A 24,004-nucleotide genomic window follows, 5' to 3' on the forward strand; every position below is an offset into this window, starting at 1 on the left:
GGAAAAATCAGCCCTTCTGCCACCAGTCCTGCTCACTCGCATGGAATTTTATGAACTCACCTAAATGGAATTTCTGATTACCTGTGGCAAACAGGCAAGCTTTGCTGCAAACAAAGCTGATATTATTAGATAGTGTACTAGATACATTTAGAAATTTGCATGCAAAGGTGTGCCAATTAGTACAAGATCTGGCTTCAGTCATAGGTGAATGCAATCAAAAAACATAATTCATGTGCCTCAGTTCAGGGAAGAAGATGAGATGGATTGGACAGTCCCAAGTACACAGCCTCTGATGGTCTTGAATGGTTTCCACCCTCATTTTCAGCCAATTCTCACCCAGTGAAGCCACAGGTCATCAGCAGATTTGGCAGGGAGTTGGTTCTAGGGCCAGGAGAGCTGTGAACCCTACAGATATACAGCTTCTCCTGGCATCCCCATGGACAATACCCACACCCCTCCTTTTACTACTTCCCAGTACCAGAATTCCAGTGACTCAAAGGAACTAGTGCTTTCTGAAACAGAAGGGAGGAAAGGAAGGTTGTGTCTTTCTTTCCAAGGCTGATCTTCTCTACCCATGGCCATGGAGGCAGAATAGGGAGAGATGATCATTCGGGTGGTCTCTGTGGAACCAGTGGATGGCAGGCTTCCATTTTTCCTCTTCTGATGAATCTAATGAAAGTGCACTTGATGGTGACGTGGTAACTGGCTTGTGGAGCACTCTCCAGTGGGCATTCAGGAGCCATCCAAGCTGCTGAATTCGTGTGTGTCAGGAGCTGGGTTTTGGCCCCTTCTGTCCAAACAGTGAGAGAACCAGTGAGGTGTAGTGGTTAAGAGCATGGGACTGGGACTCAGGTGATCTGGGTTCTAGTCCCCACTCAGCCATGGGGAGCCTACTGGGTGACTCTGGGCCTGTCACAGGCTCTCAGCCACAAGGTTGCTGTTGTGGGGGTAAGACTGAGAGCAGCAGGAGGAGTAGGATGTAAGCTGCTTTGAGATCTTAAAAAGAAAAAAAGAAAAGGAAAAGGCAGGACAGAAACCTAATAAATGAACAACATATCAAGCCCAAAAGATTTAAACTAGTCTTCATATTAAAATTGGTCAACTAGGCTGACTTGGTGATACAAAATAAGAGTATTTCAGTCATCATTAATGAAAGGTACAAGTGAAGTTCAATTACTGCCCATTAGGGGAAATGTGGCTTCATTATAAGAAGCTGATTCCAAACAGTATATCTCTCCTCTCTTGACTACCAAGTGGAGCTGGCACTTTCAGGGAAATTCTTGCTACTCATTAGCCAATTAGCCAGAACATCTGATGCTACTCAGTTGGACCACGTTTTGACTGATGAAGCATGTTAAACCATCTAACACCACTCATTCAACATTGTTATCCACAGAATTAGATGAAGTCTGGTTCTCACCAAACTTTTGGCTTATTGCTGGGCCTGCTGACCTTGGCATTTCAGCAAAGGATTCTGACCCCTTCTTTACTTCCAGTTCTGATCCAAATTCTGACGTGATAACCTTGCAAGAGTGTACTTTAGGGGAAGTGAGCCTAGTTCATGCAATATGCTGACTGAAAAGTTTTATTTGAACTTTTATCAATGAATGTTGATTATGTGATTGCTGCTCATACATATTATCTGTATTTTAACTTTCTTTTATTCTGGTCTTTTCACTACTTTTTTAGTGCTTTGGTTTTTAAAGTTGCCCTCTGTACCCCTGGGCATTATTTGGAAACAGAAGTTTTAGTTCATGCCAAATTTTGCTTATGAAGTTTTGCTTTATTACTAAATAGTTAAAATTAGTTTGTAGAAGGAGAAAAAATGTGAAGGGCAAATGGTTGTAATACCATCAGTCCAGTTAATGGACTGATAAGCAAAAGGTCAAACTGGAACTATCTCATTGGTAGCTATCTTTTGGTCCCTTGCAGAGTGTCCCAGAGGCCATGGGGTTCATCAAATCTCCTCCTCTGAGGTGGAGAGAAAAGTTTCAGGCATGGAGAATCAAACTGCATGCACAATATAGACATATTACTCAGTTTAGAAGTGTTTCCCCCAAGAAGCATGCTGTTTTGGAGCCACATCCTACCTGATTAATTACTCTGGCAATGCAAGCCTCTAGGATTCTATTTTCTATCACCCAGCTTATCATATTTTAACAAATATGAACTGAATGCATAATAAATCCCCTACAGAAAGGAGAGGTCTGTTTCCCAAGTCTTGGCAAAAGCCAGTGATGTAAAACAGAAACATATTTGACCTCACTGTAGGTAATCCTTCCATTTGTGAATTCATCATTTATGGAGAATGCTATTTCATGGTATGGTTAGTAAGATGATAAGACGGTGAGAACATGAAGGAAATGTTTGGACAGACACTCAGGGGGCAGTCCTCTGAATGTTTAGACAGCAAAATGTCCAACAACTCCCAGTATTCCCCAGCCAGTTATAGGAGGTGTCTCTGTCTAAATAGAGAGACAGTGTGGTGCAGTGGTTAGAGTGCTGGATGGAGATTAGGACATGCATGAACTTTTGGCTGGCCACTCGGTCTTAGCCTAACCTACTTCACAAGATGATGTGCGGATCAAAATGTAGAAGAGAAAGAGGATTATACAGGGACAGCTGGGCAAAAATGTTTTGTGAGCTGCCCCGAGGCTTCGTTGAATGGGGTGGCATAGAAATTTTCTAAAAAAAAAAAGCTGGGACATAAATATAGATATAATAAATAAGCAATGGATTGTGTCCTGAATGAGGGAAACATTCAGCCCTGCAAGCTGTTGCAAGGTCTCAGGCTGGGGCCCTGAACATCAGTCTTGGTGATGCCTTCATGGTGGCAAATTAAATCTTGGGATCATTAGCTAATCCAGCACCCCAGCTGCTTCGGAATGCACAAGTAGATGCATGCTTACATCTAGTAACTATAGTACTTGTGACCTGCAGATGAAGCACCCACAATCAGACAGCTAAGGAGTGCTTACCTTCTGATTTCATCATTATCTGCCCTTTCTTGATGTGAGGTGGTCACTTATGCATTGCCAAAGAAAAAGAAAAAGAAATGCAAAACACAAAAGAGAACAATAGAGAGGACTACCATCTGAGAGTCCTTCCAACAGAGGACTGTTCACTACAAAGTAGAATACATGGTCATCCTATGATGTGATGACTGGGGGCAAAGCAGAGCTTGGCTACTCGCTTTGTGACTATGGCAGTCATGCACTAAGAGCCTCTAAGTATGGCAGTCTGTCTGGAAAACCAACCAACCACAGGGATACTATTTTTATGGCATAATTGTAATAAGGGCAATGTGCGGGCAGCCTTGAATCAAAAGGACTCCTGCAGTGAGGACACCCAGTAACTTCACTGTTCATGGGATGGAATACGGCTTGGTTAGTTAGCTGCTGGATGTCTGGCTTTCATTACCCATGTAAGTTTGAATAAATAGTATCAAAGTGTAACATGAACTTCATTAATATATGACAAAATCAATTACCCAGTCTTTGATATTGCTCCCCAGTGATGGAACATGTTCAGGTATGTACACAATGTGAGTGCCCTTGAAGAAAAGATCTTAAATATTTAGATTAAAAAAATGCTTATTACACACAGGCAAGGCATGTATAATTTGGCTGGCCTTGAGTACAATGACCCTCAACTGGGTAGGTTTGCCTTTTGCTGATCCACCTCAGACAGCACAAATGCCTTTCATCAGCCACGCTATTCTATAACCCCTTTAACCCAGATGTGTTGAAATGCATTCAGCCCAAGGACTGAGTTGCATTAGAGGGAAACCCTTTGGAGGAGGGGCTGTCCAGCGGTGAACAAGCAGAAGTGGCAGAATCCTATTGCCTGCCTATTTAGTCTCACCACCAGTAACTCAACCTTAGAAAAGGCATTTTGACCTTGTAGGTTAGGAAGAGAAAAAGCCTGCTTCCTGACCCTGCTGAAATCATGCCCCCTTTCCCCTCTGCTTTCCTCTTCAGTTAGGAAGATATATCTGACCAGAATCTTCTAGGGCCTGGTATCTGAGCAAAAGAATAGTGTACAAAGCAGCTAGGTCATAAATATGGCTACTTTGTGGATTACCAAGTCAATGGATAAATAGTAGAGAAGAAGGGTGAGAAACCAACCTTCTGTATGCGATTGCTATAAACCAGTTGACCAAGATCCCCCTTGGAGGGTTTCTGCTTTCAGGCTACCTGACAAAAAAGCAAAGAGAACAGCTACTTATTTTTCCTCCCTTATTTTAACAAAGTAAACCACAGTGTATTGGGGTATTGAACATCTTTCAAGCCCAAGGGCCAAATTCCATTTTAGTCATGCTGTTGGGGGCCACACCATTCCAGTGGTAAGGCCAAAAATACTAGTATATTTGATCTCAGATTCCTTACTACCCATAAACAGAGTCTTAGAAGAGGCATTTCAGTCTTTTGGAACTGGAATAAAACTGCACAAAGCCTGAAAACTACCAAGTGATCGGTGGTTGGGGGAAACCGATGGAGGACCAAGGATGGTGGGTGGCCACCTGGGAAGCCCTACGCCCAGGATAGGGTTTTAGATGGGCTGGACTTGGCCTCCAGGCCTGAGGTCCTCAGCTCCTGCTTTAACCTTTCCCTGAAATGGTAATGAGTCTGGGAAGCAGCAGTCACTACTTCAGCAGTTTCATTATGTACCACATTATTAAAGTATTTTTATGCACTCATTTCCATGGAGATGCCCACAGTGGAGCTGTGGGGTCTCCAGCTGCTTTCCCTGACTGGTTAATAGCCTTTCGCCATGATTTGTTTGTTTTTTCCTTGTGTAAGCAAGTTCATCACCTGCACCAGCCTGCAGTCTTTGCACAGCCTTTTGGTTATGTGCACAATGCTTGCTCAATAGATCATATGATGCTCATGCACACACATACTTCCAGCCAGGTAGATAGATTATGCGATGCTTTTCAGGGGCAGGGCGAGACCAATATATTGCCAACAGGTGAGTATAATTGGGGCAACAAAAAAACCCAGAAGCACTAAATCTCCAAATTCCCCGAGCATGTTTAGTAACATAACTGATGACTGAATCAGTGTCTTGATTCCACTGTCATCTTGCTGGACTCCAGAATGTTTTCTGTTTTGTTTTACTTTCATAGTTTTATTTTTTCTATATTCTATATTTTACATATTCTATATAATTTCCTATTTTTTCTACATTCCTCTATTTTTTTCTTTCATACTGTGCACTTTTTGTTAAGTGTGCAGAGTGCAGTTATGGTATTTTTGTAGGAAAAACAAGATCTGCATGTGTAGAAATGTAAGCAATATATTCATTATAATTCCAGGTTTCAAGTGACTTCTTACAATGTCAAGAAATTGCAGAATCCAGTTAAACAACATAATGTACTTTCTAAAGGAATTTAGTGGCTTTTTATAGAAAGCACATCTAAAGGCAGCTGATATTTATTGCAGATAAATAACAGCTGCCAAGAGACTGCATGGGAGAGACCTGTTCAACAAATAGGTCAATCAGGTTTAAAAGGGTAGGGATCTTAATTCATTAGCAACTTTTGTTTTCAATTTATCAGATTGTTATTGCTCCTAAAGGTTCATTTTTAAAATTCTGGCTGGAAAATGCAATCAGGAAGTAATAGCCTTAATGTGTATAGCTCTATACCAGGGGTCTCAAACTCGCGGCCCGTGGGACGATATTTTGTGGCCCCCACTTGATATCAAAGCTTAGTGATAGTGCGGCCCGCGCGTTTTTCTCACACGCACCTGCGTGAGTCCTTACCCTGGGCGCAATGTTCCCTCTAAGCTGTGTGCCGGGATGGGCGGGGCACGGCGGAGGGGCCCTGCGGCCTTCAAAGCGCTGGCGGCGCCTGGGCCGGCTGTGGGATGAGCGGCCCACCACCACCGCGGTGGTGGAATACTTGATGCGGCTCAGCCTCACCCAGACTCTACATTCAGCGGCCCCCAGATCAGTTGAGTTTGAGACCTGTGCTCTATACCAACTCTTCAGTGATGTTTCATGAATGTTTTAGAAAAATTGTTTGATATTCCATATATTTATGTGGTGTGTGGCCGTTTGTGTTTAGTGAGATCTTCAGTCTCCTCCTGGTCAGAGATACACTGACCCTAAGAGCCAAATGCTGGTGAGATTCACAATTCAGGCCTACATGGCAGAATTTGGCCAGAGTGGAGAATATCGCATTCAGAGAAATGTCTTAAACATTTATCTCTTCTGTCCACCATAACTGTTTCCAGATGGATTATTTTTTGGTTTCTACATCCTTGGTATGTCAAATCAGACTGATTTGAAGATTGAAGATTGAAACCTTGGTAACCAGGTCCCAGATTGTTTGGACCTGTAATTTACAAATAACTCAAGACCTCCCAGTCCTTGGCACGTTAATGTTTCCTTGTGGAATCTTTGAAAATCAGTTTTTCTCTGAAGCTAGAATAATATTTTGAAATCAGTGATACAATCAACTCATGTTCCATTAAGTGGGAGGCTAGTAAAATTTTCATCCAGGGCCAAATTATTGCTTATGCTTCTCATAAAAGAAATTTTTTAAAGGAAAGACAATTTAACACTCTTATAAGTCAGTTTGCCACCTGTCAAAAACCAAAAGTTTACTATGAGGCACATATTAAATATGGATTGGATAAGATTTCTTTCACAACAATGGACATACATGGACATTTAGGTGGCTTTTCTTGAAGTTTATGTGTAACTCTTTTTGCATAATGGTAGTATGTTCTGTTATATACTAACACATAAGGATATATAATAAATATGAAATTAGTGTTACAGATCTTTTAAAATCTTATCCAAAAATTGTAATGTTTAGTTTACTCTATCCCTTTTCTTCCTCAATCCTTTTGTTCAATCCTTTGTTTTTGTAATACACGATGATGATGGTGATGAAAGAGATTACACATCAAGCCACGCATGGCCAAGCAAGCCCTGTAACAAATCATGGCTTGTTGGGGCAGCTTATAAGCCATCTGGGCACTGCACCAGGTTAAGGCTACAAGCTGTGTGTAGCCCCAGTGGCTTAGCTTGTGACGCAAACCCGATCTGGATCTTTTGATTGGTATTCTCAGGATCTGTCCAGAAAAATGGGCCACTGCAGGGTAAATGGACAGAGCGAGCACATACCAGCTTGCATCCCCTGGGAGAATAGTGGCGGCATAAGAGCAGCAAAACATTTCCTGTGTGAAATGTTGCAGAGTATGCAACACCACCATCTAGTGGCACACTGGACTACACTGTGACACGCCGAGTTAAATTTTCCAAGTATTATTTATAAAGCCGTAAAATGAATGCTTTTTCAAATTCAGTCAAACAAGTAGAGTTCTGTGAGTATGTTATGAGATTTTGGGGAATGCCCATATCAGGCTTGGAGGTCAAGGAGTGATGATCCATCCTGGAAACACACTGCCCCCTCTCTCTTGGACTGCTCCAGTGCTAATGTACCAAGAAAAGTAACTGCCTAATGCTGGATCATGCAATGTGACAATAGATTCTATGGCTGTCCACCATTGTCTGGGGGCTGTAGAATTTTTCAGAGTCCTGTGACCTCAGGATTGGGATTCCAAAAGCTGAGCCCCTGCCTTGCTCTCCTTGCCCAGCCATAGCCAGAACCTTGCTTGCTATTTCTCTGAGGATACAACTGGGCCTCAGAGAGAACAGTGGGGGCAGGGAGGAGAGAAGTTGGGGCAATTACCTTACGCAATTCCTTTTGGTACCCCAGGCTCCTTCCTTCTCCCTCTTCAGCATTAAATCTAGAGATCCAGACCCTGCCATCTAGAATAAATTCATTGGAAGCAAGCATGGTGGAGATCCCTTCTCCCACACCTCGCTCCAGGCATCTGCCTTGGGTGATGCTGGATTGTGCCCACAGTGTATGAATCAGACATTCACAGGTCTGCTAAATCCCCCAGGTTCTGCTTGTGGCAATCTGCTGTTCAACTGTACTCTATATTTCAGAATGGGTCTACCCTGCCTTCTAGTTGATATCCTTTTGATTTTCCTGTATGCAAACCAGCTACATAAAAATTATCTTTTTCCAGGGGTAAGGAACACAACGTTTGCTTTTGCTTTCTTTATAGTATAGTATATAGTATAGTATAGTATATCGTATGCAAGAAATCATGCACTTGCTTTACAAACATATGAGGTTGGAAGATGTCACAAAAGAAATGATGTCTACAGAATGCTAGAGAGAAAAGATTCTTGTGTTCCAAACTGGGGTCACTGTTCCCTCTTTTCTTCCTTTTTCCTGAGATGCTCAGCAAGGAGAGGAGCCCATGAAGAAACAGAAAGTAAAGTCTGGCATTCTCAAACTGGCTGAGACAAGGGCTCAGTATATTATTGCATAAACTGTTTTGTCTTTTCAGGTAAAAATATGTTTAACTCAGAAAAGCGAAAACACTGATCCCACAGAAGGTACTGCAACCCAATATAGAGTAAGAAAGACTCACAAGTCTTGCACTGAGGAAAGTATCTCCTCTCATAGCTGCTTAGAAGGTACCACATATTTCTATGAGCCTCTATATGGTTTGGTTTCAGTGATAAGTTAATGGGCATAACCCAGCCAGTTAAGCATTCCTAAGTCCAATTGAGAGACTAGTTCCTTGCCCCTCTTTCTCCTGTTAAGGAGTCTGGCACTATGACCCAGAATTGCTATACCCTGGCATATATCCCATTCATTTCAATGGAACATACTTTTCTCTGGGTATATATAAGATCATAGTCTGCACTCCGAAGCACGCCTAATTAGGAATGAAAGTTCCTCTGAAATCAATGGAGACTTCCCCATAAGTGGTTCTAGGATCTAGTTGCCAAATGCCCAGTACAGCTGTGGTTCAGCCATACTTTCAAGAGGGGTGGAAGAGCTTACAGACTGGCAGCAGGGCATCTCTGACTCTGTCCCTCTCATTCTTCTCCCTTCTGCTTCCTAAACTGCTTTGGAAATTGCTCTGGTGTACTCTGGGTGTGATAGGTGGAGAAACAGGGCATCTACATCCACTGGGGACCCTAAATAAGTGGTGGATCACATGCTTTGCATGCAGAAGGTTAGGACAATGAAAATGATCGAGGGACTTGAGTATCTCCTGTATGAGGAGTGGCTGCAAAAAGTGGGAATGTTCAGCTTAGAAAAAAGGCAAGTAATGGGAGACATGATAGAGGTGTCATTGCACAGTGTGGAAGAATGGAGAGGGAAACGCTTATCTCTCTGTCCCATAACATGCAAACCTGGTGTCACCCCATGAAACTGACTGGGGGAAAAGTTAGGCCAGACAAGAGAAAGTACTTCTTCATGCAACATATAGTTTAGTTATGGAATTCACTGTCATGGGAAGTAGTGATGGCCACCAATTGGACAGGGATTGGACAGGTTCATGGAAGCAGGGATTGTGGCTACTAGAATTTAAATTTAAATTATTTACATTTAAACAAGAAATAATCTGCTACCTCCTTTGCCAGAGGTGGCATGCTTGCATACACCAATGGATAAGGAACTTGGGTAGGCAAAGGACTTGCACCCATTCTGCTTGAGCAATCCTCTGGGTGGCTGCTTTGTCCCTGCGTGTACAGAATGCTGGACTAGGAGGATCCTTGGTCTAAACCAGCATGGCTGTTCAAGTCCTGGCATCTTCACCTAAAAGAATCAGGCAGCAAACTGTCAGTCAGGGAGGATGCTACTGGGCTAGAGAGACCAAAGGTCTGACTCAGACAAAGGTCTGAACCCAGCTAACAATCCATGGTGAGCACTTACTTCTCAGTTCATAACTCAACAATAAACTCTTCAGCTAACTTCAGACAACACTGGGTTTGCCCAACACATTAAATCATGGTAGATTAGAAACCAAGGGTGACATATCATGTTGTCCAAACCCAGAAGCATCATTTCTTAACCATTCTGATTGGGTTCAGATAATGCAAGCCACTTGTATATAGAGCACCATGCCTTATTTTCTTATGTGAACTCACTGAAGATTCATGTATGGATTGCCTGTGGGTTACTGTTAAGCCATGGATTATTGTGTTCTCTGAACTCAGTTGGGGACAGAAGTGGCATGCTTAGCTGGGGAACTCCAAGAGGAGGCCTGGCTGACTATATCATGCTGACCTTGCCTAAAGCCGTGATTGCCTTTGGAGAGAACCTCTAAACAGAGTTTAATCCTTATTCCAAATCCTTTTTCCTAGACCTGAATCTAAAAGGACATCCCCCAATAACTAACTCCATGTGAAGGTTATAGTCTACTGCCTAAAATAGGTTTGTTGGATCCCTCGCCCATAGGCAAAATCTGGCCCTACAAGGTTCCCCAGGTAGCCATACCTCTTTCCCTTGCCTCACCTTTGATTGTTTGGTGGTTTCTTGGCTTTCCCATTCTAAAAGGTTGAAATGTCTCTCTTAAGAGCTTTAAGCTGCAATAGTCTGGCATGTTTGGTATTTTGGGCTTCTTTGTTTGCTCTTGGCCCTGTGCACCACTGGAATGTGGTCTTTGCAAGCATCTGCAAAATGGAATTCAGCCCTCTGACTAACAAAAGTTCACTACCTTCCTTTTCATGATAGTTATCTTTTCAAGGTTGCCTGCCATTTATGGATAGTGTTTTACAGCGGAAAGAAAAGGGAAGCAAAGCATTATCAACTCAGTGTATAATTCAGCTGAAATTGGCTTCCTAATTCAGTTGCAAAATAATACATGGTATGCTTACAGGCTACAAATCAGTGACCAAACAGAAAGTTCAAAGTTGTTTTTTTAAACCTCTACTGAGGTTTTTATTGATCTTAGTGTTAGCCTCTGTACATCATTTTATTGGATGCTGCTTTTATTCCATATTCTTTATTCATGTGTTCTGTGGCTTTTATTTGTGAGGACTTGCCCTGTTAAGTGAGTAGAAAGAACAGAAAGAAAATGTGTGCGAAAGCCCTTGAAGCACACGCTGCATTCATGCCTATGGCTGTTCTTTCCTTTGTGCCAGCAGCACAGATGAAGTGCTCCCGCTGCTTGTTGCGCCAAGAATAACTGCAAGAAAGAGAGAAAAGCTTTAAGATGAACATCAATTTCAGAGCACAACCTGAGCTTCAGCTGATGCACAGAGAAAGCACAAGGCCAGGGCCAAAGGAGGCCTTATACGGGAAAGGAACTTACTTTGTTTGTAGACACTCCCCACACCCCAAGACTGTGTGCCATATGAAAGGTAAAGGTTCATTCCCTTTAAAAGACTAATACAGCCAATCTCTGCCTTCCCTTGTCATCTCCAGATGAGAAATAAGTCTCATGCAGCATTTGCTAGAAATGGATGTAGCACTGTAGGAAGTGAAGTTGCCACCATTTGTCTCCCGTTACACAATGAATGTTGCTTCAAAATATCATGTCAGCAGGCTATATTGATAGGAGCCTTGGGGCTATGGACAGGAAGAATAACTTAGTGACCGAGTTCACACCACATGACAGTCCACTGGGAGTGACAAGGCATGGTAGATTCCCAAGTCATGCAAACACAGACCAGTTCCCTGCAGGATGACTTGTCTGAGGGGAATGAGCCACACTGAAAACCCATGGCTTGTTGTGGAGGTTGCTGTGCCCACGATGGGCCGTTTTATCATCTGAATCTGGGCGTTCCACCACAGTAGAGGTGTGGAGAAGCAGACAGTAACTTAGTAGAGCAGCAGGCACCTGTCAGTCCAGTTCTCAAGGCATGAATGCTGTTTATTGTGTTGTGTGAACTCAGTCAGGAAATGAGGAGTTAGACACATGCTCATTTTACTGATAATTAAGTGGCTGCAAACAGCACTTGAAACTATCCTAACAGCCTATTTGGTAGCACCAGGAAATGCTGCATATTCATACACTCAAGCTGGGCAGCTGCACCCCTAAATTCTTCACATCAACATACAAGCTTCCTAGGAATAGGTAAAGAAATTACACAGAGAAGGAAAAATTGGAACCAAGATCTCACCTGGCAAATGGATAGTTTCTAATGTATGTAGCCGGCTAGTGAGTACAGCTGTGGGCTTTGAACAGTTAACATCTGTAAGCCTCAGTGGCTTGATCTTTTGGCTTAGAAATATCTGGCATGTGTCATTACAAGTGCTGGGAAAGCAATCAACAATATGTAATGAACTTTAGGCTAGAAGATCTAGCAACTTAATAGGCCACAGAAAGTCACCAGGTGTAAGGGCAAAGTGTTGCACTGGGACTCAAGAGATTTGGGTTCTAGTCCCCACTTATCCATGAAGCTTACTGGGTAACTTTGGGCCAGTTATGGCTCTCAACCTGCTCTACTTCACAGGGTTGTTGGGAGCATAAAATGGGGAGGAAGACTATGTAAGCAAGAGAACAAAGGCAGTGTGCAGATATAATGTAATATTAATAATTACTAAACTAGTTATTTAACAAAGCAGACTTCACAAAAGCAACCAGTTGTAACTTTCTTCTTCTCTGATTAGACTACTTAGTTCGCATCAGGTGGTGTTGAGGCTCTGTCTCTGACTTGATAAACCTCCAGGGCTTTCATATTGACCAAGACAACTCAGTGCAGTACCTGTCAATAGATGAAGACCCCCTAGAATTGTTAGATGCCATTGATTAGAAGTCATAGTGTAGCCATCCCATCCTTTTTTCCTTACTGGTTATAAGAAAAAAGATGAAAGAAGCAGTACAAAATGGAGGAGGGTAGCACATGGAAAGCATCACCTCCCCCCACCCATGAAACTCTTTGAAAGAGGCAGAGAGGGGGCGCCATAAAAGAGTAAACCAAATGTTGGTTCACACATGCAATGCATCAGTTGCTCTTTTGTCATTGGATGACTCTGCCCTGTGTAAATAGTCAACAAATTCAGTGAAACAAATTAAACAAAATTTAATTTGTTGACTGTTTAAATAATCAACAAGTGAACCAAAGCTGCTGTTATGGCTTACACACCCATTTAGAGTTATCACTTGATTTTAGAATCATGTGAAGGACACGTGTGGAATAATAGCTCCAAGTGTTAAATAATAAAATTTGTGTGTGCTTGTGTGTAAGAGAGACCAGCCATAGGAAATCAAGATTGACCGTGTCAGGATGCTTTTGTCTTTGTATCCATCTAATGCTACTAAAGTATTGGACACTACTGGGAAGATATTTAAGGAATTCTTTCTTACCCAGGATTAAATGATGTACCTGTCTGTGTTGTGAAAGATCGAGGATACAGCGATGCGTCCTACAGTTTCTCAGGGCCAGAATACAGTCAGTTTCGTAGGCAAGCTGGAATGAATGCCGATACTTTTCCCAACAACCCTCTGCCAAGTCTGGTACCAATCGTACCCAGACCAAAAGTTGCAGGTAAGTACCCATGGCTGCCGGAATTCTAAGACATACAATTTCTGTGCTGAAATCACTATTTGAGTTTTTCCTTTGAGATATCAAACTGGGACCATGATTAAGTTCGCTTAGTGACTGGCTTCACACCACACAACAACCCATTGTTGTTTCAGACTTCTCAGATCTTCATGTCTGTTTTTCGAAAGTCTTATTTCTCCATGCTTTACAGAAAGGATAACAGCTAGAGATCTCAGGGCCATATCAAGTCCTCGGTGAAGTATCTGCTGTCGGTGGGTGATTCAAAACTGGAGAACCAAGAGCAGTGTGTGGTGAGAGTAGAACTAGGTTGGCAGCTCATTTTAAACACTAGGGAGGCACTAGTCTCTCTTTCTCACCTCCCCTTTAAATTGAGTTCTTCTCTAAAGTTAGTTGCTGATGGGGATTCTGCAGTGTTTAAGTGAATGAAGCTATAACATCATACGTTGTTCGCAAAAAAATGGATCCATGAGAATACATGATTACCACAATATCCCACATCTCACCTGGAGACATTCTTCTACATCTAAATACTGCATCAAATTATATTTTTTTCAAACTATCTCTTCAGTCTTTAATACTAATTAAAAACCTATTATATTCCAGATCTTATGAGAGATGGAATTACAGAGTTCACAAAAAGAGCAGAAAACACCCCACTGTTAAAGAGAAGGGTAAATCAAAAGATCTCTATATCCATTTATTATTAAACAAGTTAGACTCTTTGTCTTGAAACTTATTCCTTTAACCACCTGTATTGCAAATATATATGGAACTTTCTGCTTGTGTATCTCACACTCAGTTACTTCCCCATCATTCTAGAAAAAATCTTGAAAAACACTTGCAGGCAGCCATACATTCTGTTGCCTACCCCTGCTTTAATATATCAAAAAGATTGATCATCAAGTGATCCACAACCTATGCCTAATCACTTATTGATAGCAAGATGGCATGTTAAAAAACAGAACAAAAAAACACCCTCTGTATTCATTATCTGTTAAAAAAGGACTATGAATTGGTTGCTTTGACCAAGTCTTTGTGCAGCTCTATTGGCTAATTTGAATGTTTTGCTAGAATCCCTGATTGACTGCAGCACAGATACAAATTTGTATTCATATGTGCAGTGTGAGGCTCACAGGTATTTTGAGCAATTTGCTCAATTCCTTAAGCTTCCACTGAGCTTAGGCACTGATTCAGGACTGCCACTGCTCCACCTGGGTTTGATGAAAAAGAGAACTAGAGCGGCATGTCATCTGCATATCGATGGCCCCTCAGCCCATATCTCTAGATCTTTCCCAGATCTTCCTGCAGATGCTAAATAGCACTGGGGATAAAACAGCCTTGTGGCACTCCATGGCAAAGCTGCCATGGCACAGAGCAACAATCCCCCTGCACCACATTCTGGAATCAGTTGATCAGGGAGTGGTGGAATCACTAGAATTCAGTACCTCTTACTCCTAATCCAACTGGCCTATGTAGAAGGATACCGTGGTCAATGGTATCAAAAGCCTCTGAGAGGTTCAGGGGAATCAACAGGGTCACACTCCCCCTGTCTCTCTCCTGGCATCCCACAGGGTGACCAAGGCATTTTCCATTCCAAACCAAGACTGAAGCCAGATTGAAACGGATCTGCCTAGTCAGTTTCATCCTAAAGTGCTTGGAGCTGCTCGGCCACCACCCACTCAAACACCTTGCCCCAGAAGGAGATGTTGGCAACAGACCTACAGTTATTCACATCCCCTGAGTCCAAGTTAGACTTTTTAAAGAGTGGCTCAATCACAGCCTCTTTAAAGGAGGCTGGTACCACTCCCTCTTTCAAAGAGGCATTTACTGGATCCTGGATCCAGGTGTGAATCCCTTCCTTAGTTCTACCAATGATCCAGGATGGGCAAGGGTCAAGCATACAGGTGGTAGGCCAAACTTGACCAAGTACCTTGCCCATATCCTCAGGCCTCAATAACTGAATAATTCCCAGAAAATTGAACCAGATGGTGCTCTGGATGCCTCTGTTGATAGAAATACATTACTTGTGGTGTCCAGCTCATAATGAATCCAATAAATTTGCAGTTTAAGAACTTGCAAATGCTAATGAATAATTAACTCCATTTGTAGTGCTGGCTTATTTGTTACATGTAGTATTCTAATTAATACTAACATAGTTAACAATGCTAAAGGGCACACTGAGGGCAACTATTTAATATCGGACTCAGGCCCAGTTTTTGGCAATGTACGAGGGGTCTTTAAAAATTTTCCACACTTTTATATTTTATAAATATATTTTAGGTATCTTTTAATGATATTAAAAAGTTGGTATGATGGAAAAAATGCATCGCAAAGGAACATGACTGTGGACTAAAAGTGATGTAATTTGTTTTTGAAATTCTTAATAGAGTTTTAAAAAGTGCAGAAACTTTTTGAAGAACCCTAGTACATAAACACTGCAACAACTCAACAGAAACAAAGTAAACACTGGAAGTTTTATTTTGTGCCTTTCTGTATTTGTTGAATATTTTTATATTCTGCCTCATCCTCAGGATGACCCTTTGAGGAATTATATTGGAGACCAGCCACAAAGCAGGAGTGTCCAGGAGCGCCATCTTGTATCTGCCCAAGCAATGCCTCACAGACCAGAAAACCTGGAGAACATGAATTATAGTCCAAGTCACCTGGAGCAGGAAATAAAGGTAAGATACAGTGCTAAACACAAATACATGCTTCCAGCTTGTAAGATAGAACAGGATGAGTACTATCAGTAACTGTCATTCTACTCTTACCAGTGAGCAAGTTGCACTGAAATGAATAGGATTTTCTTCTGAGTAAACATGTTTAAGGTTATACCAGCAGTTTGAAACCAACCAGTCTGTTTATACGATAAAACTGTTGGTGGCAAGGATGGTGCAATGAAAAAGGGGGGAGAGAAATTTTTTGATGATGTTGTTGTAAGCACACAACATTTTAAAAAGCCAGAAGAACATGCAGAGTACAAAAAAAGTAGAATGAGTTATTATATGCCCCTTTCAAGCGTCTTTTGCAGACAAAAAGTTATACGTGGCTTTTGCTTTGATTTTTGTTGGCTAAAAATAAGTGCTTGTTAGATTACAGAATAGAAGACTACTGAAAGGAAAGGAAATGTGCATTAATTTTCTTCTGAAGTTGTCAGGAATAGATTTTCTGTAACCCCTGAATCATTTTGTATTTTTCAATGTCCAATTGGAATTATAAATTAAAGCTAGTAATATCAAGTGACATTTGTGGTACCCAAAATGATTTTAGACATGGAATCAACCCCACAATCTAATTAAGAAAAAGAATTACAACACTTTCCATCTGCATTGGTGAATTTGAGAAAATCCCATTCACAGTAATTCAATTGGTACAGCATTTCCTTCAAATGGCTGTAACTCTTCTTTTGAATTCCAGAACCAAAAGGTCCACAAAATATCCAAAAAGTAAAGTCTGGTATTTCTAAACTTCAAGTAGGATGCTGTTTAGTTACAAGGGATAAATTAATGCTCTTATAAGGGTACACAAAAGGGTACACACAATGGAGAGGAGCAGCCAGCATATGTAAACTGCCCTGCATTCCTTTCAGGGATGGGTGGAATATAAAATAAGTAAACAAACGACAGTGAAAGACATGATTGCTTTCATGTCCTTTTCATGATGTTCCTATGTGTACCTGTTTGGCTGCTATAGGAATGCTGAACGATGTCAGCCTTTGATCTGATCTAGTGCTGGTGTTCTTATGTTCTTCTGCTTCATTTTAAGCTTCATTTTGCCTTACTTAAACATGTGACAACTCTACAGATGAGGACATACTATTATTTTACTCTATGATGCTATTTAATTTTGCAAAAATGCATCACTGTATGATTTTACTTTCACTATACTATCAGGGATGGACCTAAGTTGAACAGAAACATAAAAATTAAATAGCTCTATACGATAACTGTGCTTATCCTACTGCAATGTGTCATTTGACTGATGCATTCTTTCTAGATTCTCGAAAAGCTTCGTGATATTTTACAGACAGACTCCCTTGCAGAGATCCAAGAGTGGTTGGCAAAGGCAAGTCCAAAAGGTAAGAATATAAACCTAATTGTTGCAAACACTCAGTTTATCTGCTGGTCATATTGCCATCTCTTCAAGAGGAAATGTCTGATGCCTTGACCTTTTCTCTGCAAGAATTCTGGTATTCAGTATTCACCATTCAGAGAGCCAGAGTTGTGTAGTGGTTAAAATTGCAGGCCTGGGACTCTGGCAATCTGGGTTCTCGTCCCCACTCAGTCATGGAGCCAACTGAGCCAACTTTGGGCCAGTCACTGACGTTCAACCCAACATATTTCACAGGGTTGTTGTGGGAATAAGATTGAGAGTAGCAGGAAGAGGAGAATGATGTAAACTACTTTGAGTTAAAAAACAAAAAACAGGATATAAATCTAATGATGTATTATGTTTTATATTATTCTTATTTATTTATGTAAGCTGTCCTGAGGCCTTTGCGACAGGATGGCATATAAATATTCTAAATAAATAAATAAATAAATGAAGAAATAAAATGGATTCATCCTTATCACATTCACACTGGCTGCCCAGAACAGTAGATCACTGCTCCTGAACTCAAGCTTATCCAGCATGGTTCATGGCCTACATGTCTGATCTTAATGTAAATATTAAATATATGCAAATGCTAAACTATATTGCATATGTGTGTGTACAAAGATCTGTGCATTCTCCAACCATCCCAATGAAGCAATCGGCGCTACAGAGGGTGTCTAAGCTGAAGTACACAGAAGAGCCTTTCTTATTATAAGTCTTTGTGTACCTCTTTAGAGTTGCAAGGCATCCCTTTTAAACATAAACTTCTTATTCTTGATGTTTCAGAGAAGGAGTTTGTGTCAAACTTCATACACTCAGATATGACCAGCCAAGATCTGCTGCATTATCAGCAAAGGACATCCGACAAAAATGAAGCAGAGAAGGTGAATTTGCAGGATATGTTGAAGATCCAAAAAGTAATTCAAAAAGGATCACCAGAAGACAACCATCAGTTCAGGTATATTCACAGAATTGTTAAGAATGGGGCTAAATGGAAAGCTACTGCATACCGGTCATCAGCATTGCCTGTGCTTTTGAGGCTTTCTCCTGCTACTCACCCTGAGAGGCAACACCTGTTTTGTGTAACCATTGTTTCTGGTTACCACTAAGAGTAATGTTTGTATCTTACATTCACCAGCAGTAACACACATTATGTATTTTGCTAGAAGAATAGACAAACACAACCAAAAAAGAAAAAAAAGGGAAAAAAAGTTAAAGACACTCCCAAAGATCAATAATGTAAAAGGGAGACATAAATCCTGGCAAAATCAGTCTATTTTACAAAGTGTTGGTTTCAACTAGAAAAAAGTTGTAATAAGGAAAACATATCTAACACTCAGGTCACATTTTAGAAGTTAAGGAAATATTCCAGAAATAATGAATTACTACCTTATACTAGAATTTTGTTGGTCCTCAGTCTTTACTGTGGCTGCTACTATCAGGAATTAGTAATGTCACAGCAATGTAGGAAGCTCCTGCCTTAGGCTTGGTCAGGTCACTGTTCCATCTAGGCAAGTATTGTTGACACTGGCTGGCAGTAGTTCTCCAGCATTTCAAGAAGGCGTTTTCCCAGTTCTACTCAGATGCCATACATTGAACTTGGATCCATGCAAAGTATGTGCTCTGCCACTGGAACCACAGCCCTTCCCCAACAAATCCCTTTGCATTTTCACTAAAATGAAAAGAAAAAAGTGTGATAGCAGGATCGTTGTGTTAATGTGTCCTGCATAGTTGCATTTCCTTTTGTCCCTTTGTTTTAATCGGGTTACTTTGCATTTTTACATTAAACGATCATTCTTCTTTTTAGGACTCCAAGCAAAGGGTCACTAGTTAGAAGATCAAGGACAGGTATGTCGCATATATTTTCGCAAGAAAATGAAACAATGTTTTAAGGCGGCTTTCCACGACCTGCTGTCTTCCAGATGTTTTGGACTACAACTCCAAGCAGGCTCAACTAGCATAATAAATGCTCAACAAGATGGGATCTGTAATCATGTCCTCTGGGAGGTGGCAGTTGCTTGAAAGGGCACTCATAAGTATTTTAATGTAATATACCTGAGTGAAAGCCCCATTAATTACCACTTGACAGTCCACATAATTGTTTTCATAGTGATATAAACAGTGCTTTTTTTGTAAAAAAAAAAAAAAAAAAGTGCCGGAACTCACATCTTGGGGTCACACTTTTACACAATGGTCGCCGCCGGCAGTAAGCAGTCAGCGCACAACCACACAACCGATCCCAAGCCGAGCAGCGTCCCAAGCTGAGCAGAGCCCTCACAATCAGCGCCGACACACAAGCAGCCCACAGGCACTATGTTAATGAATTTTGCTGCTGACCTGCTATGCCCAACAGGGCGATTCACAATCACTTGGAAAAATCTGTCAAAAAATGGTGCCGGAACACCATTCCGGTGCATTCTATGACAAAAAAAAGCCCTGGATATAAATCAGTACAGCTGTCTGGGTTGGGGGAGAAATCAAACACAAAATCTTTGTGTAATATAGCTTTACTTTCAATTTTTTTTTCAGAAAGAGATCACTTGCTCACAAGTCAAGAAAAAATCAGAATTCCAACTTCTGACAGTGTGTATGTAAAGCATTCCCCCAGTAAGTCTGTGAATCAGGAAAGTAGTGCCCACTCGCCTGCAATAGCACAAACCAGCAGCCAGTTGCTGTACAGCCGGTCTCGCTCTAGGCGATCCCATCCTAGTTAGAAGTGGCTCATCTTCGAAACAGTCTTCAAAACCTGTGAAAGCCAGGGTGACAGCCTCTTGGAAGACAGCACGTATTGTAAGTTTGGCAGAATTAGGTCCGAACTTCAGTTAAAAATAAATAAATACATCTGTGGCCACATCATTCAGGCCTAGAGTGTTGCCTGTTAAGAAGTTATAACACATACATAGAAAATCTCATCTTGCTTTTGAATGTTAGTTAAACCAAAATGGTAAAACAAATAAATATATTTTGTATATGTTTGTAAGAGGCCATGGCATGTGTCTGGTATCTGGTATGAAAAGAATTCACAGCCTTTTTCATTATTTCAGAATACAAATACTAAACGCAATTTATTATTCCACACATCTTTTAGACTTTCAAATATTTTTTTAAAATTAATATACCACAGGTCAACTCTGAGAAATTCAGCAATGAATGCTGAGAATGTAAGGGATTACAATGTACCATTACTACTTTGCACTCCTTTCTTCTCCCTGAAATAAAGAAAAATATGAACATACTTCAAATGAAGGTTGCTTTATTTCATGCACATTAATTTGATGTGTACCCTGACTATCCAAAAATTGCATTCATGGCAGCTGAAGTAAAATTCTTTGAATAGCTGCAGCTCAATAAGTGTATGACCACCAGCTGAAAATCAGGCTTGTATGAATACATTATTTTCAAGATCGCAAATGAAAAACATTCATTTGTTATGTAACATTTTGAACAATCCTGCAAATAAAGTCTGTTTTTGAGAAAGAATGGAAGTGGTGCTCTTCAGGCAAAAGACAGAAAAAAAGTAACAGGTGAGGTAAGGTGCTTTAATGAAACTTTATTAAATATTTAACTACTATTTTGAAACAAAGTACTGGAATGTTGAAGGACTGAAATATTTGTGTTATCATGGAAGCCCAGGCTCACATTTTTCACATTTGAGTGAAGAATAATCCAAGAGTCAAAACTTTTTTGACTCGGCAAAAGGTTTTCAAATTCTGGAATGAAGTAACATCGAAAAGTTATATTCTGTCTGGAATGTGCAAACCACGTAATATGGCATTTTAAAAAATATATTTTATAAATTTCTAAGTCAGAAAACAAAGTGTCTGACAAATAGATTCACATGAATAAAAAAATGAAAGTCTTCCTTTGGTACTGAACAGATTTTAGATAAGTTCAAGAGAGATATCTATGTTCCCTCCCACAGAACAATACAAATAAATTGTGGGGAATGGTTTGCCAATGTTCAGACATTCCTATGAGCTGAACACTAAGTAAAAAAGAAAAACTCCTAAAAATCCACCAAAACAACAATGGCATCCCACCTATTTACTATTTTCACAGAGCAGAAAGGTACCATTGCAGTCACAGCATCTTCCACTATTTGGTTGATTTGTACCCTGCCTTTCCACCAAGAAAAACAGCACTCAAGGTGTCTTACAGCTACTCAATTGAAAATATCAGTACTTTTTGAAAATTTATCCAGCATCTACTTCACAAAACAAATAGCAGCCTAGAATAGACAGGTGCAACATTGAACCTATTTGTTCATGGAAATGCATATACCCCAGTTCCCCCAGTCAAAAAATACAGAGAAACATTACAAGTTAGTGTAAACACACAGTGCAGCCATTTTAAAAGGAAGTCCTGCACACTTTCCTGTGTAGTTCTCAAGAAATCTGTATTGGAACCCAGAATACTATGCACAAATAGGTGTTATGGAAGTACATAGAATGGGGAGGGTAATTAGTGATCTGATTTTCAGGCTACAGCTCCTTGTACCACATAAGACCCTGTAGATGGTCCTGCAAACTTTAGGTGCAACATTGAGTACATGCACAAGAGGCTTTAGTGGGATGGGGTCCAAAGCCACAGTGCCCTTTGAATCATGGCCCCAGTATTGTGTAGCTCAAACTAATGCATAGCAATTTGTTTATTTATCCTACCATAAAGCTATTCAAATAGAAATGATGCCTATGTGCTCCAATTCCCCTTCCTCCCAAAACTCGCCTGCACCTGCTCTTTTACTGACTTCAATTTTACACCAAAAGAAGCAGAACCAAAACAAGTCAGAGCACAGAAACAGAGATACCCAAGACTATTCTGGTGAGGTGGTCACATTTCATTGTACTATAATAAAGTGATATGGCCCATCTTCAAACTCTTTTCCCCACATGCTAACAGCTGAGTCTGCAGTCTTCAGGATCCTGTCTGTCTGGGGCTACGGAAAAGACTCAGATACGCTAATTTAAACAGTCATACATCTACGTCAAACATTTCATAAAAGTGCTCAGACTGCAACCTAATATTCCTGGGCACATATTTATATAACTTACTCTAGGGAGCTGTTAAACATGTCATTAAAGATTTGGCTCAAGTCATTAAAATGAGAAACCTGTGCAATGCACAATAAACTTTCACAGCATTAAGGTAGTTTCACAGAATTAACTATTCACTAAAAAGGCAGCTAATGCTATTGTATAGAGAATGAAAATAATATCCATGAGTACTTCACAATTACGTTTAAGAAATCACAGCCCATATTTTAATGATTGCCAGTGCTCATATGCCAGAAGAGGAATTGATCTATTGTGCCGAGTGTAGCTGCCATCAACTAAGCAGGCAAGTTTGGGGTCTCTTAGCAACACTGACAGTATTCTTATTGAAAATATGCAAGCTGCATACAGTTGGCAACCATTATTTACACCCCTCCATATCTATATGAATAAATCTTTCAGGACTTCTGATATAGGAAAGCCAGCAGAGTGCTGAATGGGAAAGCCTAAGTTCAAATTTCTGTTCAGTCATGGAGCTCTAAAGGTGTCTACATAGACTAGTTATTCCCTTAGCCTAAATAAAGATGACATATCATTTTTAAAAGGCTTAGTTAGAAAACTGAAAGGATTAAGAAGATGACATTGGATGTTTCCTTTTCAGCAACTCTACTAACTCAGTCTCTTCTTACAGCAATACCAAGAGGAAAAGTATTTTCACACAGATCCAGATTTAGCCATGCTTAGAGAAGGACTGATGAAGTGTGGCAAACTAACTGATTAACTTAAGTCTCATTAGTTTCAATAATTCTACTTTATGCATAACTGTCTAGATTCCATCCGTAAAAATGAGGAGTAAATGTTGCTAATACAATCATATAAATCATGTTCTGCTGTTTTTTAAATGGCCTTTAAAAATAGTGCTGTCAAAGTATTTTATGTGACAGTGCATCTAAACTTGAGCACACCAACATTTAGTTATGACTGGAATACCAAAACACCATCCCAAAGGCAAATGCATGTCACTGGAGCAAACTGCAAGTGCCTGGATTTCATGCTGTGCCTGCAGCTTACTATAGAAACCTTCTAAATTAACAGACCATATAGAGTAATGGAAATAACTATATGAAAACTATGATGAACAACTTTCTTTAAGGGCTATCTTACTGTAGAATTATTAAACTACTAGAAAGGGAAGAAGTATAGTTCTTGTCATTGAACTTTAAAAATGATATAGTCAAATAGGAATGGGTTCAGAAGATGGTCTTCAATACAGGAACAAGTCCTGTAAAGTAACATTGAAGGAACTGAGTATATTTCAACCTGGGAAAAAAGTCTGAAGGAAGGATGAGATCAAACAGCCCTAATTTAGAAGAGGTTAAGATTTCAACAGAGCATCAGGAACAACCTTTTACTGGTAAGAGTAGTTGAGAACAGAACCAATTACTCAGAGAGATGCTGCTGCTAGTTTGCTGGTGATCTTCAAAGAGAAGCTGGACAACCACCTGTTGGGGATGCTCTCGAGCTCTTGCTTTGAGCAGGGGATGGACAAGATGGCCTAAAAGTCTCCTTCCAGTTCTAGC

The 24,004-nt window shown here is 40.6% G+C and overlaps 1 protein-coding gene across 1 annotated transcript; it reads left to right on the forward strand.

The window, feature by feature from the left end:
* The first annotated feature begins 11,042 nt into the window (after positions 1–11,042).
* On the forward strand, positions 11,043–20,147 carry CUNH4orf17 (chromosome unknown C4orf17 homolog). Its single transcript, XM_044428496.1, has 9 exons — positions 11,043–11,190; positions 13,144–13,320; positions 13,942–14,009; positions 15,870–16,019; positions 17,335–17,416; positions 18,220–18,391; positions 19,241–19,255; positions 19,652–19,686; positions 19,963–20,147. The coding sequence occupies exons 1-9, from the start codon at positions 11,043–11,045 to the stop codon at positions 20,145–20,147; spliced, it is 1,032 nt and encodes a 343-aa protein (XP_044284431.1).
* The last annotated feature ends 3,857 nt before the right edge of the window (positions 20,148–24,004 follow it).

The sequence above is a fragment of the Varanus komodoensis genome, unplaced genomic scaffold, assembly GCF_004798865.1.
Source record: "Varanus komodoensis strain SLA01 unplaced genomic scaffold, ASM479886v1 scaffold2, whole genome shotgun sequence".
Taxonomy (NCBI): Eukaryota; Metazoa; Chordata; class Lepidosauria; order Squamata; family Varanidae; genus Varanus; species Varanus komodoensis.

Bases quoted from the DNA above. Each gene is read 5' to 3' on its own strand.
- CUNH4orf17 (XM_044428496.1), top strand. From the start codon at position 11,043: ATGAACATCAATTTCAGAGCACAACCTGAGCTTCAGCTGATGCACAGA. The intron at 17,417-18,219 runs GTAAGAATATAA...TTGATGTTTCAG, and splicing joins GGCAAAGGCAAGTCCAAAAG to AGAAGGAGTTTGTGTCAAAC. The intron at 19,687-19,962 runs GTCCCAAGCTGA...TTTTTTTTTCAG, and splicing joins CCGATCCCAAGCCGAGCAGC to AAAGAGATCACTTGCTCACA.